Raw genomic sequence first — 16,844 nt, 5'->3', positions numbered from 1 at the left:
AGGGAGCACATAAAAAGGAGGGGGAACGATCGTTCACAAGGGTGGATAGTGATAGGACAAGGGGGAATAGTTTTAAACTGAGACAGAGGAGATTTAGGTTAGATATTAGGAGGAATTTTTTCACCCAGAGGGTGGTGACACACTGGAACAGGTTGCCCAAGGAGGCTGTGGATGCCCCATCCCTGGAGGCATTCAAGGCCAGGCTGGACGTGGCTCTGGGCAGCCTGGTCTAGTGGTTGGCGACCCTGCACACAGCAGCGGGGTTGAAACTCGATGATCTTTGAGGTCCTTTTCAGTCCAGGCCATTCTATGATGCTATGATTCTGTGCAGTTTGGTTTGCATAACTGAAATGTTCGTGGTTGTAGGATGCTAAGAGTTTCTTTTCTATCACTTTTTTTTAACAGCTGTTTTTGAAACTGCTATTTGTATTGAAAAATAAAGAACTGTCTGAAGTCAACTCCCAAACCCCTGGGAAGCCATACAAATTTGTATTGGCAAGTGTCATTTATTAGAATTTTTTCCTTCATTCCTACTGCTGCAGGCCTGGCTATCAACACAGAACACATGGATATTAAGTTCCTTTTTCAGTGGCTATCATCAGAGAAGGAAGATGTATAACAAAGTTTAACACATTCATTCTCTTATTCTTCCTCCTCTCCCTAATTTAAAGCATGTTGCCACTGAAGAATGGTTTCAGGAACATGAAGGCCAGCCCTTTCATACCTGCCCCTCAGCTCAGGTCCCTGATCCTGAAGACTGTAGAGTTCCCATCAAAGACCACGTACAGCATGAAGGCCTTCTTTTTGTCCCTAGTCATTGTGTGAGATTAGGATGAAGCACAGCAGATCATAGCTGGTAGACAAGGACTGTATTAAAACTATTTTAAAACCTTTTTTCCAGAAATACAGTAATCAAACTATAAAATAATTTACAGCCTTGAATAGTAACCGTAAATTCAAATGAAGTAAAAAAGCAAGGCATACAACTTTTGCAATAATTTAAGAATATATAACAGTACCATAATCTATTTAAACAGAATAATTAAACACTTAAGTAAATTTTCGTTTACAGTTCTCATGCAGCGAGTCACACAGACTTTATAGTTAATTACCTAGAAAAAATTACCTTGAAGAAGTCATGACAAAAATCTCCAACATCATGGGAACAAAATCAGTGCAAAATATAGTTCCTATTGAAACTGAAGTAAACCTTCCACTGACTTCAATGCCTAAACCAGATTTTCATTTCAAGCCTTCAATTCCAGTCACGTGTCATAAAAGCAAATTATTCTCAGATATTTAAAGAGTGAGTAATGACTACCTTAATTTCATACAAAACACATTTTGCTGGATGGTTAGAGGAATCAGTGATACATGAAAAGCCAAGCACGCTATGTTGAAATACCGACAACTTAGCAAAGAAAGGAATATTCCAGCTTCAGAAAGCATCTGTGGGTCTATCTACAATCTATACTATATGATTACAAACAGTTTAACACAGGCGTATCTGCTGATCCTCAAACCACTTAGTGGATTTGTTGCTGGTTATACCTCACTGTTTCAAATTTTCAACTATCTACAGTGACAGGCAAATACATGAGACAAGTGAAATCTTCCATGTACAGCACAGTTGGCTCTGGATGTCAGAGCTCAGGCTGGAAGACAGGCAGGGTATGCCTTTGAAGCCACAAGCGTGAGTGGTTCAGAGAAAAGTCTGAACATCCCTCCTTAGAGTATGAGATGTGAAGCAGGTACTTATCTCTGCAGGTGTCATTCCTGAAATCTCTCTTAGACTTGGTTCTGGCCTGCTGGGTTAGCAGACATCTCCTCTGTACTGCAGAGAGGATGTAACATAAGGCAGCCGGGACTGGTTCCACCAGTACAACTAGCAAGGAAATGGTATTGCTGCAATGGAGCAGCAATGCAGTTTTACAAGTAAGAATGCCCCACTTGAGGAGCTGGCCTAGGAACAACCAGGAAGGCAGTGCAGGTGCATTTTGTAGGTCATGTCTGGTACCAGTGCAGTGAAGCACCAAAGAAGAGTGATGAGAAAGAAAACTGAGGCTGGGCTTAGCCCCATACCAGGAGGCTAAGGAGAATTTTGCATGAGCAGATGTTCCCAGATAACTCTTTAGAACTTGAAGAGTGTCAGGAACAACAGCCTTTACTCTACTGCCTGCTGAGATGCCCATCCAAGTCTATCAGGGGAGGAGCAAATAACATGAACGGAAAGAAATTTAAATGCTGTAGCAGTTACCTTTCAAAATAAGCAAAGCAAGAACATCTCTGTTCTTAAAACATGATCAAAGCACTTGCAAAGGTTACCAGGATGCTTTCAGTAACTTTCTCATGTAGTTCTAGAATGGGATGTGGGACAGCATTACTTTTCACTTGTAAACATTTCTGGTTTTTGATGAGTTGAATTATCTAGAAGAGAATAGAATTTCACTGCCATTCATGACACTAGTAAACTCTCGACTCTTTCAACCTGAGATCAGCAACATCAATATTTGGAAAACATGCTTTAATGCTGTACTGTTGACTAGATTCATCCTTCAGCATGCCTACAGCACAATACCTGTAAATAGACAGGATGATGACTTGCCTGCTTGCTAGTCAGCTTCTGAGACATCCGTTTCTTGATCAGCTTCCTCTATCTGAAAAGTAATGTGACGTGAAGGCTGTTCCTCAGCAGCAGGTTGGTCAGTCTCTTTATCTGCTCTGACTGGTTGATCAGCATCTTCTGTCCCAGCAGCCACCTGCGGTGCGTTGTCTATTGGCCTGGGCTCCTCAGCTGGTGCCTCTATCTGAACAGGCAGAGGCTTTTGGCTAAATACATCTAGGCGTTTTTCAGTCACTGTACGAATCAACGCTGAAATAGAGAAAATTATCATTAACAGAGTAAAAAAAACCTGTAATTTGAAATGATTTAGACACTGCTGACCTGTGAATTCTTGGGCAGAGGAAAAAAAAGGAAATAATAGTAACAGTGAAAGAATGTGTGAATAAGAAAAATCATCCCTGCTGTTGTATCCTAATTACAACCAGAAGTTTGCACAGAAAGCAGTAATTTGAAGGGGTTCAAATGGATTGCCTTGTTCATCTCTTCATTGTCATCTGGTCGCTTTTGGAACAGGTCACCCAACAAAGTGAACTTGCCAGGTTGCATATCGTGTGATGTTTTTGGCAGAGGGTAATACCGGAACTGTGGGAGTCATGAAAAAGACTTTCTATTTCTGAAAAGCAGCTGTAAAACATCTGTTCTTTATTATTTTTGTTGTTTTGCTTTTGTAAGTATTTCTAAACATTGTACCTCTTCCAAACCAATGAAAACAACAATAATTCAACACTCACTTTGAAATACATCATTTAAATATGGTAAATAAAAAGGCCAACAATGAAGGAAGAGGGCTTTAATGTAGAAAATGGGACAGATATCAAAAGAAGATTCCTTGCTAATTTTGGGGTTGAGTTTTGCATCTCTTGGTAGGACAAACATAGCCACCTTAGACTGCGGATGCTTCCCTTGCAGTTCACAGTTTTTTTTTATTGGATAGTGACAAAATTAGCCATTTACATAGCTTTTATATTCAAATAGTTTAAAAGTATATCCTTAGAGATTTCTCCTATGCTTTTGCGTAAGTGGGAGAAGAAGCCAGAACCTCAGCTGAGGTTGTGCCTGCCTTTACAAAACTTGTTGGAGAAGGCAATCCACAGTTCCTTTTGCAGAGATAATGGTTTATTCAACAGTATATGATTGGCTATAAGCCAGGATACACAGAGGGTAAAATAGCACAAATAAGGGCTGCCAATATTACTTATTAGCCTGCTCCAGTTATTCTGTGCATCTACAAATTGGTGCAAAACCCTGGTATCTGGCAGTAAAAATTAAAGATTTAACAAGAATATAATGGATGGATGATCTCATCTATGGTATATCCTACAGCAACGTCTTCCTTGGGCTGTTTAATCAGTGGCCACATACAACACCACTTAAAAGGAGAGAAAATTCCTTCCCTCAAGAAGTCCTTTAGGAAGTGGTTCTTGAGAGTACACACCAACACATACATCATAGGATAAAAATACTAACAGCACAGCTGTAGTTACCTGAATTGGACCTCATCAAAGGAAATATTGGGTCCTGGTTAAGCAGAAAATTAACCCAAAAGAAACAAACACAACTGTAACTCAAATCCACAATCGCTGCTTGAGGTAAAACTGCAAGAATGAATATGTAATGCAAGCATAAGAATGAGCTTGGCCTGGTGGACACACATTCATCATAATTTTGTCCTTCTACAAAAGACAGTGTTTTAGATTGGCCAGGTATTTCAGTGCCGCCCCTGAAGACTGACCAATAAAAGAACCGACATGCTTAGCCCGAATCAGCCCAAAAGAAAGCAGAGGGTGGTATTTTAATCTGCTTCAAAAGCAAGACTTGATTATTGACTGCTGAAGTAGTAAGCTGTTGTTCTGATGAAAAGTGCTGGTCACCTGACCTTTCTGTCATGCCAAAAGTACTGCATCTCCCAGCAGCAAAACATATCAAACAATATAAAATCAGCAGAGAGAGAAAGTAGTGCAGCATTTTTGACAGTTCTAGTACTTCAGGTAAGAACCAATCATTTAGCAGCTGCAGTAGTGATTTCCCCAACTTTAAAAACATTTTTAAATGTAAAAATAAACAAATAAATGCAAAACCAAAAAGCAAACGTACAAAACCACAGACACTCAGACTTCTTGTTAAAATGATACCTGCTCCCTTAGTTCACAATGACCATACAAACATTACATTTGTTCTGTCTGGGGAAAAAACAATTACAAACAAGAAGCCCAGATTAACTGATAGCTTACAGTCAAGCATCACCCTTCCCAGAGTCTTCTTTTCCAGTGTTTCTTCCACTTCTGTCATCAGCCATGGCAGGAATTCCGTCTCGATGTCTGTAGGAATTTGGCAGAAAGAAAGCAAGAAAAAGCATCTGTTTATTAAGGATGAGCAATGGAATCTCTGGGCTGTTTTTCATTTGCTGTGATGATTAAGGGATGAACAACTTTGCCAGAAGATACTTGCTTTGCAAGAGCCAGATCAAATCTCTCAGGAGTTGTTAGGTATCTTGTCTCCTGCCTCTTTTACTGAGATTCCTCATCATTATGGACCTGAACCAGAGTCCCCTCAACTTCATTGATTTTCAAAGGGGCTTGGCACCCCCAAAGGGCAAGCACACATGAGATGCACAGTAATGTTCTAGTTAGATGAAAATAACTATCCTGAGCAAGTCAGAAGAATAACATTTCCTGCTCTGCTTTCCAAGTACATCTGGCTTCTGGTCTGCTGAAAACGTTTGTTCTCTCTGACTAAAGAGCTCTTGCTTACTCCAGTCATGCTTTTTGCATGCAGTAGTCCCAAACCCTGCTCAGTTTGCAAAATACACTCAGTTTCTGCATTTGCCTTCTGACTCATTCTGGAGAGAGCGTACCCATTCCCAAATTGGAGTCTGGGCACCTGTACAGGAACTGGATAAGTGGGGTGCAGCAAGGTTGCCTATAAGAAACGCTGCTGACTCTGAAAGCTTGAAAGTTGCTGATGTACAACTCTAAAATTATTTGCAGAGCCTAATTCTTACTAACCATTTTTTCCTTTGCTCTGGCAATCATTAACAAAGATTCAGAGTGACATACATATTTCTTCGCCATTCATATTTCTTGTCCTATCAAAATACACTTAAAACAGTTCGGATCCCTCTCTCTTTCTTTCTCTACCAGTCCTAACCAGCCATTTGCTTTTGCCAACTCAAAAGCAGTTCTTCTCATTATAAATAAAACTGTCAGCTCTTACATATTTTTGAATACTTGGTGCAGGTGACCAATGTCCGTATTAAAAATGTGAGTTTGAAAACTACCCGTGCAACCAGAAATGTAAGTGAATAAAGTCTTTTTACATTATTCTAAATAATAGGACTATAAAGTGTGTTTATGGCTGTTTTGACTTTTATATTACTCTGCATATTAAAAAAAAAATAAAATACAAACCTCTTTCTATAGGATCGTAGAAAAACCCACTCTCATGAAGATTGTTGAAGACTGAGGGAATGAGATCAGCCAAGTAACGCTTAGCAAATGCCTGAGCTGCAATTTTCTCTATGGTCTCTTTCTCTTTCTGCAGCATTTGCATCTGCTGCTGTTTGCAGCGTTCCTGTCAAAACAATATTGCACTTAAATGTTCAGCCCCTTAGCTGTTATTCTTTTGATCTAGATTTTGAAAAATCATCAGTGTGAAACTCATGAATAGCAGAGATAATCAGAGTACCAATACATAAGACTTCTGAGCTAGATGCCAGCATTTGTGGCCTCTAACTTCCACAAAAACTCCTTGTAAAAGAGTCCTTGAAAGCAAGCCTTTCCTGAATCTATGGAGTACAACAAGGACTAGAGGAATCCTTTGGTATAGCTTTTTTTTAATTTTGGGAAGTCTGTAAAATAAGGGTCTTGTGGCTGGCTAAATGAAATCCTTCTCCAATACTTATCATGCATTGATATCTTAACTGCTTGATTATTGCAGATAGAGCTGATTGTTGTCCTTGGAATAAGCTGAGGTTGGGTGAAAATTTTCTCAACTTTTCACCTTTCCAATTTTATATACTATTTGACATAAGAAAAAATTAAAAGATTGATCCAGGAAAACAATAATAACATTAACATTATTAACCCAAATAAACAGAAATTAAGACATGCCATTTCTATTTATTTCTACTTGCTAGATACTACTAACATAGTTTTGTACTTGGAGATCTTGAGAGGTATGCGCACAAGATGATCAGAGGGCTGGAGCACCTCTCCTATGAGGAAAGGTTGAGGGAACTGGGCTAGTTCAGTTTGGAGAAGAGAAGGCTCCGGGGAGACCTCATTGTGGTCTTCCAATACTTGAAGGGAGCGTATAAACAGGAGGGGGATCGATTGTTTGTGAGGGTGGATAGTGATAGGACAAGGGGGAATGGTTTTAAGCTGAGACAGGGGAGATTTAGGTTAGATATTAGGAGGAAGTTTTTCACACAGAGGGTGGTGACGCACTGGAACAGGTTGCCCAGGGAGGTTGTGGATGCCCCGTCCCTGGAGGCATTGAAGGCCAGACTGGACGTGGCTCTGGGCGGCCTGGTCTAGTGGTTGGCGACCCTGCACTTGGCAGGGGGGTTGAGACTCGATGATCTTTGAGGTCCTTTTCAACCCAAGCCATTCTATGATTCTATGATTATGATATACAATAGCACACACATTCAGTGTGAAAGAATATGAGGTGCTTCCTACTTTCAAGCACTCTGACTACTCATTTAGGTGTTATCATAATGAACAAGCTTGAGTAACAGCAGCACAATACTGTCAGGTTTGGCCTCCTGATCAGGTGCCTGAGTTCACCAGGTCACTTGACTATGACTGCTCTAATGGAACAGAACAGTACAGAGCAGGCACATGAGAGCAAGTATCTGAGCGGAGCTGTATGGCACCAAAACATTTTCAGGAACATCAAACTTGACAATACCCTTTTGCACCCATCCAGAGCATTTCAGAGCTCATCTTTCAGTACTGGACATGGTGAGCACTCACACAGGCCTGTTTTACTCCTAATAAGACTTACCTTCTCCTCTCTGTATCGCCTGTCCTGCTCTTCAAGTCGCTGGACCTCAGCCAGCTCTGCATTGCGCAGTTCTGCATAGGCGTGCTGATGTGCCCACAAATCGGCCAGCTCTTCTTCCTCCATGACTTCCAGTAAAGCTTGCTCAATGGTTTTCCCAACCAGCACTTCCAGGATTGGCTTGACTTCAACGTCAAAGTCAAAGAGCTGGGGACGAGAGTCGGTGAAACAGAAATAAATGATCCCTTACAACAATACTTCTCAACATCTTGGCAAGGAGAAAAAAAATGATCAAAACACCTGTGCAGAAGGAGGTGATGAGAAGTGGAGGTAGGGATCCAGTATCATCTAAGGCAGGAAGCATGAATGCTGCCAGGGTCTAAGTGAAGAGTGAGATGGAATAAGACGCCAGGTACTCAGCTGCAGCCACTTAGGGCACCGCCAGGGAGAAGCAGAGCACTCACCTGGATCTTACTGCTGCTCCCTTCTGTGTTTCCAGCTCCTCTCAGGCTGGATACTATTTCTACAGAGGAGAGCATTTTTCAGTACTGTGGTTCTTAGCTGAATGCAGCAGAACCTGTGTACATTCTTCCGTTTTGCGTGGTTTCTTTTGCATGTTCTATGAGAAGTTCCATTCTCGTTTCGTCTCAGATTTGTTCGATATAGAAAACATGCTTTACCACTACTTGTGGATGTGACTTTGCTTCATACCTCTCCTTCTTCTATTTGTGTGGCCACATCTCTTCCCGTTTTGGCTGGCACGAAGAAAGGAGTGGGAGGTCTGTCCAAAAATGCATCTGTTTGACACTCCACATCAACCTCTATTATCCGGTCACTTATCTCTTCCAAATACAGCTCTAGAAATAAAACAGAAGTAATGCTCTACATTGGATTCTTTTTTATTTTAATTCTTGACTATTCCTGATTACTGTACAGGGTGAATTATATACAAAGAATGATATAAAATTGTTTCTATAAAGCTACCAAGAAACCAAAACCAAATGCAAATTAAACCAAAAGAGCCCTCAAAACAGTTTGTTACATAAGCCATTTGATGCCACGCTTTCTGCAACATCTGGTACAGTTCTTGGAAATTACTCCTAAACCCATTCACCTGGTTTCTAAAGAGAGTCTAGGCCATTTTCAGTCCACCTTGCAGAATAAACTATTCTTGGTAGAGGTAATGGGATATGGCAATTTCAAAAATGGACAATGATTATATATCTACTAACCATTAATAGTAATAAAGACATACATTTTTCTTCATTGCATAGAGAAGTCTGGATCTCCAGAACACTGGATCTGTCGGTGTTTTAAAAAATGACACTCTCCTTCTGGGCCAACTGGAAGTAGCTTTGAGGTAACCACACATCTATAGCACCATGTGCTTGACTTGAATTATATCTGTCTGTTTCCCACTGTAGAGATTTACAGTTTACCACAGAAAAGAAGGTCTGGGGAATACTTTAGATTAGCAGCACTAAAAGATGGGAAGAATAAGAGACCACGATAACCGCACTAGACTGCCTCCTTCTGTGTCCAACAGAATTTCAGTCGTGAAAAGTCGCTGTACATTGGAGGAGTGTTCAGTTGCACTGTGGCGCAGGGAACGTCCACAAAACCAAGGCCCACATCTGATTAGCATGTACCATAGCTGTTTTCCCAGTTTATAAGACAATCTAAAATGCTTTTCAGAAGGGCACAGCAATACATTACACTCACCCCATGATTACCCACTGCCAAACATTGGACTTGCTACAAATAGTTTGCTTACAAATAGGGTGGTTTCCTATTCTAAATTAGGGCCACTGCCCATTCTTCTTTCCCTTCCCCCCAGTAATTTTTAATACTAGTCTTACTAAAAGAACACACCTCCATTTGAGGCATACATCAAATATCTCTGATGATACTGGAAAAGGAAAGAATAAATAAAGCTGTCTTGACTAGTGTTCAAGAATTTACACTGAGAACAGAAAAACAGATTCTGTAAAAAAAAAAGTCACTCTAATTAGCCACGTTTATTAATAATTAAACAGAACTAAAAATAAGGGGTTTATAGTGGAAGGGGTTAGAGAATGTAAACCCTAAGTGATTCTGCCAATTGCATCATCAATTTATTAACCAAATTTAGAATAGCAAGTTTTTGTTTTCAGATGATTTTTTTTTTTTACATCATCCTTTTACCTGTCTGCACATGAACATGCTCTCTGCCTTCCACAGGCTCTGGTGTTCTTAGCTGTATTTGCTCTTTTGCTCTCTTTCTAGCCAATGCTTTTCTCCGTGCTTCTCTCTGCCTTTGAATCTCAAATGCGTTAGGACGATGGATACACTGGACAGGGGTGAACAACAAAATAAATAAAGAAATACACCACCATACACTTGGTACTTGGCAATACTACTAATTTCTCTTGTAAATGAAGGCTGTTGTTTGTTCTTAACATGACAAATCTAGTATTTCAGATTTACTTTTCAGTTTAAACTTATTCAGTTTAAACTTATTTCCTTAAGGACTAGGGCATGAAACCAATAAGATCTCCTGACTACCGACAGGCATACTTTAATGGCATCTCACACTAAGATAAAGCAAGATAATAAGCCGTCAGGTGAAGCTTTAAGAAAGTGAAATGGACTTCCCCAACACAGGAAAGATGTGGAGCTTTTGGAGAGGGCCCAGAGGAGGGCTGTGAAGATGATCAGAGGGCTGGAGCACCTCCTGTACAAAGATGGGCTGAAGGAACTGGGCTTGTTCAGCCTGGAAAAGAGGAGGCTGCAGGGAGACCTCATTGTGACCTTCCAATGTTTAAAGGGAGTTTATAAACATGAGGGAAATCAACTTTTTACATGCGTAGATAGTGACAGGACAAGGAGGAATGGTTTTGAACTAAAGGAAGGGAGATTTAGATTTGATGTCAGGGGGAAGTTTTTTACTGAGTGTGGCGAGGTGCTGGAATGGGCTGCCCAGAGAGGTTGTGGATGCCCCATCCCTGGAGGTGTTCAAGGCCAGGTTGGATGGGGCCCTAGGCAATCTGATCCAGCACTTGATCAAGAGGCTGGCAACCCTGCCTGTGCTAGGGAAGTTGGAACCTGATGATCCTTGAAGTTCCTTCCAAACCAAGCCATTCTATGATTCTATGACTTAAGTCCAGTTATTGCAATACCAACAGAACTGTTAGATTTAAAAATATAGAAACTTTATTGCTGTTGAAGCAGAAGACATCCATACTACTAAATTCAGTGCTTTATGGGCTGGAAGGAAAATACCTTTTGAACATCATAAACAGAACACGTGAAATTAGCTGTTTGAAACAACTAACAAACAACACAAAGCTATTTCCACGCAATTGCTTTTAAAAAGACTGCCTTAAACTCCTACAAAAACAAAGCATCCATGTAGAAAAAATCTCTAAAAATCATTGAATCCTTAAGGCTGGAAAAGATCTCTAAGATCACCTAGTTCAACCACCAGCCCTTCCCCACCATGCCCACTGACCACGTCCCTCAGCGCCACATCTACACAGTTCTTGCGCACCTCCAGGGACGGTGACCCCACCACCTCTCCGGGCAGCCCGTCCCAATGCATCAATGCTCTTTTTGAGAAGAAACATTCCCTACTACCCAGCCAGAACCTTCCCTGGCATGAGAAACTAAGTCCTCTACGAAAAAAGCTGTTGTATGCTAATTTTAATGACAAGCCCGCGACTGGACGGAATATTTAAGTTAGACTGCAATGTCAATAGTTAATAACCAGAAGCAGCCTTCCCTCCCCAGGCGCTACTTCCCAACGAAGCCGTGGTATGATGCCCAACGAGAACCTACCGTCGGTATGGCCTGGCGGGCATACGTGTTGCCGCGCACCACCCTCCTGTCGTACATCAGGTTGGCCCAGCGAGCGGGCTCCTTCTCCCTGCAACACCAAGGCTGCGGTGAGGGCGGCACAACCTCAAGCTACAGCCCCGAAAGCCCCAAGTCCCGGGGCTCCCCCCTCCCCGGGAAGGGCAGCGCGGAAGGGAGAACTCACGGCTCGTCGGCCGCCAGCGGCGCTCGATACTTGGGGCGGGCGGGCAGGGCGCGGGGAGGGCTGCAGTAAGTATAGAGCACGGCGGATGCCTCCGGCGGGCGCGGAGAGGGCAGCATGGCTGTGGGCGCAGAGGGCTCCGACTCCCACAGCCGCGAGGCTGTAACGCGCCCAGGCAACCGTCTCCAGGCAACGCGCGGAACGCGCTGCGCATGCGCGGGGCAGGAGGGCGCCGCTAACGGTGGCGGTGGCGAGGCGGGGTGCTGCGGTGGCGGCGTTAGCCCGGCTCGGGCAGTGCTGAGGGGTGGCCGCGCGGTGGCGCTGCCGTCCGTCCGCCGCTCGCAAGGCGCAAAGGGGCTGGGCGGTGCCCGGCTGAGCTGGCGGCTGTGCCTGTACCTGGCTGCGGGATCGGCACGGAGCGAAAACAGGGGGGTGGGGGGAAGGTATCAGAAGACTACTGGATCGCATGTTGGTGGCTGGAGTACTAATGTCCTGAAAGGCAACCTACAGTACTCTGTGTGCACACCTAGGGTCGGTTCGTCTGGGGAGCTGTTGTGGGATTTGGATACCGCAAAGATGTACTATGGTAGGAAATAGGAGGGTGAGGTGGGCCCTTGGTATGACCTCTATACTCCCTGTCATAGAATCATGGAATCACAGAATAGTTCAGGCTGGAAGGCACCTGCTATGGCAGGTGTAGGTACTCCAGGACAATTCCCTATAGACAGCCATAGGTTTCAGGTAGCAGAGAGAGTTTCCTACACAGGAGGCCTGCAAGGTGCAAGGGGACCAGGAATATGGTGTGTCACTAGGGAGGGAGGGGAGAGGAGATCTTCAATATTTGCTGGTGTTTGGACAGAGATAACGAGAGAGCAACTCTGTCCAGCCAAACCAGAGCACTGTGGCCCTTAAATTTGGGATAACTAACAAAGCTAACCAGAACCTAGGGTTTTTTACAGGTTAGTGCAAAAGCACTGGAAGTACTCTGCAGGAGAGGCAAAGGGCTCTTGCTTTGCATGTTAGCAAATGCCAAAATGCCGTTGTCTTCATGTGGACATCACAGAATCATAGAGCAATCCAGACTGAAAAGGACTCTGGAGGTCTCTACTGTATCCCTCCTGCCTAAGCAGAGACAAATTCAAAGATAGATCAGCATGATCAGGGCCTCATCTCGACAGATTTTGGAAGTCTTCAGGGAAGGAAGCGCTTGAGGTGGCATCAAAAGTCCTGGAATCATGCTGCTGCTAATCAATGTCCTGAGACGTCTGGCAGAAATATAGAACACAGTTATAAGCATGCTCCAATGCTCTTGGAGAGCAGTTAGAAGAAGTGCAGTGAAACCTGCTTTTGACATGCTGCAGTGACAGGATCAGAGGGAATCAGCAATACTCCAGCAGTGTTGTGTCCTTGGTAACTGACAGCCCTTGGATGGTGCCTTTGCTGATATTTGTAGGCACTAAGTTTAATGCATCTGTGATGTACAGCCAATATCTACATATAGGCCTCGTTCTGACTGTAAGATACTTAGCTTTAATAAAAATATGTAACAGCTTGCAAACTTTGACAAGTGAGAGACATAGAAGGAAAAAAAAACAACCACCAACCTACCGGAGCTAAACTTGAATCCCAATGGTGAGATTACTATTTTTCTAAGCAGGGTTGGTAATCTTGATCTGCAGTTGTCAAAAGGAAAACATGCAGATCCTATCCCTCATGTCTTCAAGCCAAAATAGTTAAACTTCCTTTTTTCTGTAGCACAACAGCTTCCTTCTGACTTTAGTCCTGAACTCATGGGGCTAAGCAGGGCTATGAAATTCCAGTTCTGAAGGCCTTAATTTCTCCAGTGCTTGGCAAGAAAAGACTTTGTTACTCATGATTTCAAGACAAAATTAGCAATATTGGTTTCCCCTACCATGTCACCTCTGACTCTGAGCACCATTTTCCCTCAAATTCCTGCACAAGTTTGCTTTTCAGTATGACAAACTTACAGGGCTTGCATCCTTGCCCCATACCACCCTAGGACTCAGTGTCTAGAAAAAATCAGGGGGGGGTTAGAAAGTATTTTAGAGAATGGAGCAAGGCACAGCACACTCAGTTTCAAACTATCATTGATTAAACTGCTAATTGGAAAATCAGTTGTTGGTGACCTTCCTACTGAAACTCAAGTCAGTTGTGCGCTGTTACTCCCTCTCCAGCCTCTTTTACCTTCCTCGGACAGGGCATTTGCAGTTGTCTTCCTTTCACCTCAGGAAGCTCTGCCTTATTTTTATCTCCCTCTCTTGTGGGCAATTGTTCAACTGCACTAAACCTGCAGAGTAAGAAACAAGACTGATCTGCTTCTGTTGCCCCTTCACTATAGCCTCTGTGTTTGTTCATCTTAAGAATTGCCCTTTATCGTATCTCTTGGAGTCAGAGCAGGATCATCCTGCTCATCAGTCCAAAGCTGTGCAAGAGGCATATGGAAAATGCAGACCCTGATACCAAATAACTTTACTGCAATTCTCCAGTCTTTATCTCAAGACCAACTTTCCTGAGCACTTAAGGAGAAGTAGTGAATGCTCTTCTCTTTCACATGCCCAATTACTTCTCAAGTGCTGGATTTTCTGGCTATATCTCTATCCTTTAGGAGAGACGTATCTGTATATCTTGTCATGTAATGTTCTGTGCTCGTCTGAATACAGGGCTCTGCAAAATTCTGCAGTTGATGCTGTGGATCACTTTCTCACCTCAAAACTGGTTGTGCTAGAGGGAACTGATTGGTGAATTGTATGCAAAGCTCTCCAGCTGCATATGTATGTAATCACGGCTTTATGATGGAGACAGAATTCACACTTGGAGAAGCAGGGGGAAAGGTGAGGGCATAAATCTGTTTTTCGGTGCTTGTGCCCTGTGTACAATGAGGCTGAATTGCAGGGGCCAAGATAGTGCAGTAAGCATGGGGAAAATCAGGCAGATCACCTATCTTTATCACAAGAACATCTCTTGGAATCTGCTTGGGTTTGGCCTTTATATATATATATATATTTTAAAATAGTGTTTTATGATTTTCATCTTGTCTTGTACAATACTACAGCTGAAGGGCTGGAATCTGGACTGTATCATCTGACAAGGAAGTTGGTGAGGGGTTTGTGGGTTGTGGGGAGCAAGAGTTTCAAGCAGCTGTTGGGTCAGTGCTGTAAAAAGCTGATTGGCTAAAGAGGTTTTGTTTAGAAAGTGACAAGTCTTTCCTAGAAACCTTTTCTTATTATTACCCAGCAGAGGAAGCAGAGCTCAATGAGTCAAATGCCATTCAGGAGTTGGAAACTGTTCAAACTCACATTGTGGCACCTCAGGTTAGAAACAGAAAAGGATCTGTGGTCTCCTCTCCCCTTGCAGAAGCTTCATTCAGAAGTGAGAGTTAAATTGGTGTAACTGTCATAGCAAATGAAAAGTATTTGTTTATAATTATGAGTCAAACATTCTATAGGCGATAAAAAAGGGTCTAGATAATTAGTGATTCATAGTAACAGAGAGACAAAAAAAAACATTTTAAAAAGTAGCTGGCTGTGTATATGGAAGTCAGCTGCCAATATGAAAACTGTATCACTTATCCAGTGCCCTTTTCCCCTGGATTTTTCCCAAGGTTATCGTCAGTCTGTTTGAAAAGTTCCTTCCCCTTGTGAATATCTAACCTTTAGAAGTTCCTCATTGTTCTGATGACACGTGTGATAAGGACTGAGTGCTGAGAAAATTCAGAGAAAAATGTAACCAGAGCGCCTAACCAAGGTGGCTTCCTTTTCCTGTAGTCAGAAATTGTCCTCGTGGAGGCACATGGTAGCCACCGCTCCTGCTGTCTGCCTAAAGCTAGCAGTTCAACAGTGTGTTATAATCACCTTAGTTTTGCAGCTGGGTGTGATCAGTTCTGGAGATGAAACACTTGCTGGATCAGACAGTTACCAAGCAAGCTTCAAAACTAACTTGGTTAGTCTTCTGGCTGAGTTTCCAAGTGAAATTAGTGAATGTTTCTGTGCTGCTTTCCATATGAGACAAACATCATCTGCTATGCAGAGGGAATGTGGACCAAGAAAGCAGCTTTTTGTGCCTGTTCCACTCAGCTCTCACTGCCCCCTGGATCTGCAAAGCAGTGCAGAAGCCAGCCTGCTGTGTAGAACGTCATAGCAGAGAGGTGAAGTGACTCATGCACATTATTGATGACATGACTGACACTGAACAAAAATGCAAGATTGTATGAATGACACTTGAAAATATCATCTTTTCCTGACAGAAGGAATACGTTAATGGATTGGAGGGAACGAAGTTCATGGAGTTCTGGCAGTGAGCCATTCGGCATAAGCCTTTTTTGTAATGTGGAAGGGTTTCTCTTTGTAGGAATCTCATGGGAAGTGTTTCAGAACACGTTCAGATGGTAGATGTGAAATTCCTGACACCCATAATGACACTTTCCTTTAAGGAACCCCTGAGCTTGGAGGTCCTAGAGAGGAGGCACTGGAAATTAGTAACTCCTTAACTTGAGTGCTCTTTTATCTGCTGCAAACTATTGTTCAGAATCCTGAGCTGCCTACTTATATTCATTCAAAGCTCACCACTGTGACAGTTAAGTCCGTAATCTCTAGGCATCATTATGGCAAAAATATTTTTTCCTGGGTCAAGGGACTTTCCTGTGTGCAATGGGACAGTGAAATAGTGTTTTGCAGTGTATGGGTGAGGAGTGAGTCAGCCTGGGAACAAGCAGTGATTGTGTGCTGCTGCAACAAACCAGCATCTCTCCTGGGTTAGCACCCAAGCTGGTACAGACAGTAGAGAAACAAGAACTCCTGTTCCCAGATGAAAACTTGATAGATTTTCTCTATGGGTGGCTTTTGATCTCCTGTGATATACCTTTCTGTTGTCATTGGAGACACTTGAAAGCAGCATTTCAAGATTATGGTAAAAATAGACCACATGGAACTCCCTAAAATATGTAACTGAGTTATAAGGCAGTCATTTTGTGATTAGCTTTTAACATTCAAAAATTATACATACTCCAGGCAAGAGTCTCCAAACCAGTTTGACTTCAGTGCTGCAGGAAAATACAGAGATAAGTACATTGTCTACTTCTAAACAAAAGGCTGAAGAGGGAGAATCTCATTGCAAAGAAATAATAATTAAAAAAAAAATCCCAAGTTGTTGGATTTATTTAGGTGTCAGCACTGGGACTTTGAT

At 42.6% G+C, this 16,844-nt stretch overlaps 1 protein-coding gene across 2 annotated transcripts; it reads right to left on the bottom strand.

The window, feature by feature from the left end:
• Positions 851–12,125, bottom strand: RSPH3 (radial spoke head 3 homolog). Of its 2 annotated transcripts, XM_021392406.1 has the most exons (8): positions 11,646–11,832; positions 11,444–11,531; positions 9,812–9,956; positions 8,339–8,484; positions 7,631–7,834; positions 6,031–6,193; positions 4,855–4,941; positions 851–2,872 (listed from the first exon to the last, which is right to left on the bottom strand). In XM_021392406.1, the coding sequence occupies exons 1-8, from the start codon at positions 11,759–11,761 to the stop codon at positions 2,613–2,615; spliced, it is 1,209 nt and encodes a 402-aa protein (XP_021248081.1). In that variant the 5' UTR covers positions 11,762–11,832; the 3' UTR covers positions 851–2,612. The 2 variants fall into 2 exon arrangements, with proteins under 2 accessions (XP_021248081.1, XP_021248080.1); XM_021392405.1 differs by lacking the exon at positions 9,812–9,956 and having other exon boundaries at positions 11,646–12,125.

Source organism: Numida meleagris, chromosome 3, assembly GCF_002078875.1.
Source record: "Numida meleagris isolate 19003 breed g44 Domestic line chromosome 3, NumMel1.0, whole genome shotgun sequence".
Lineage (NCBI taxonomy): Eukaryota > Metazoa > Chordata > Aves > Galliformes > Numididae > Numida > Numida meleagris.
The sequence above is the reverse complement of the archived record's forward strand: the minus strand, read 5'-3'. Positions and strand labels throughout refer to the sequence as shown.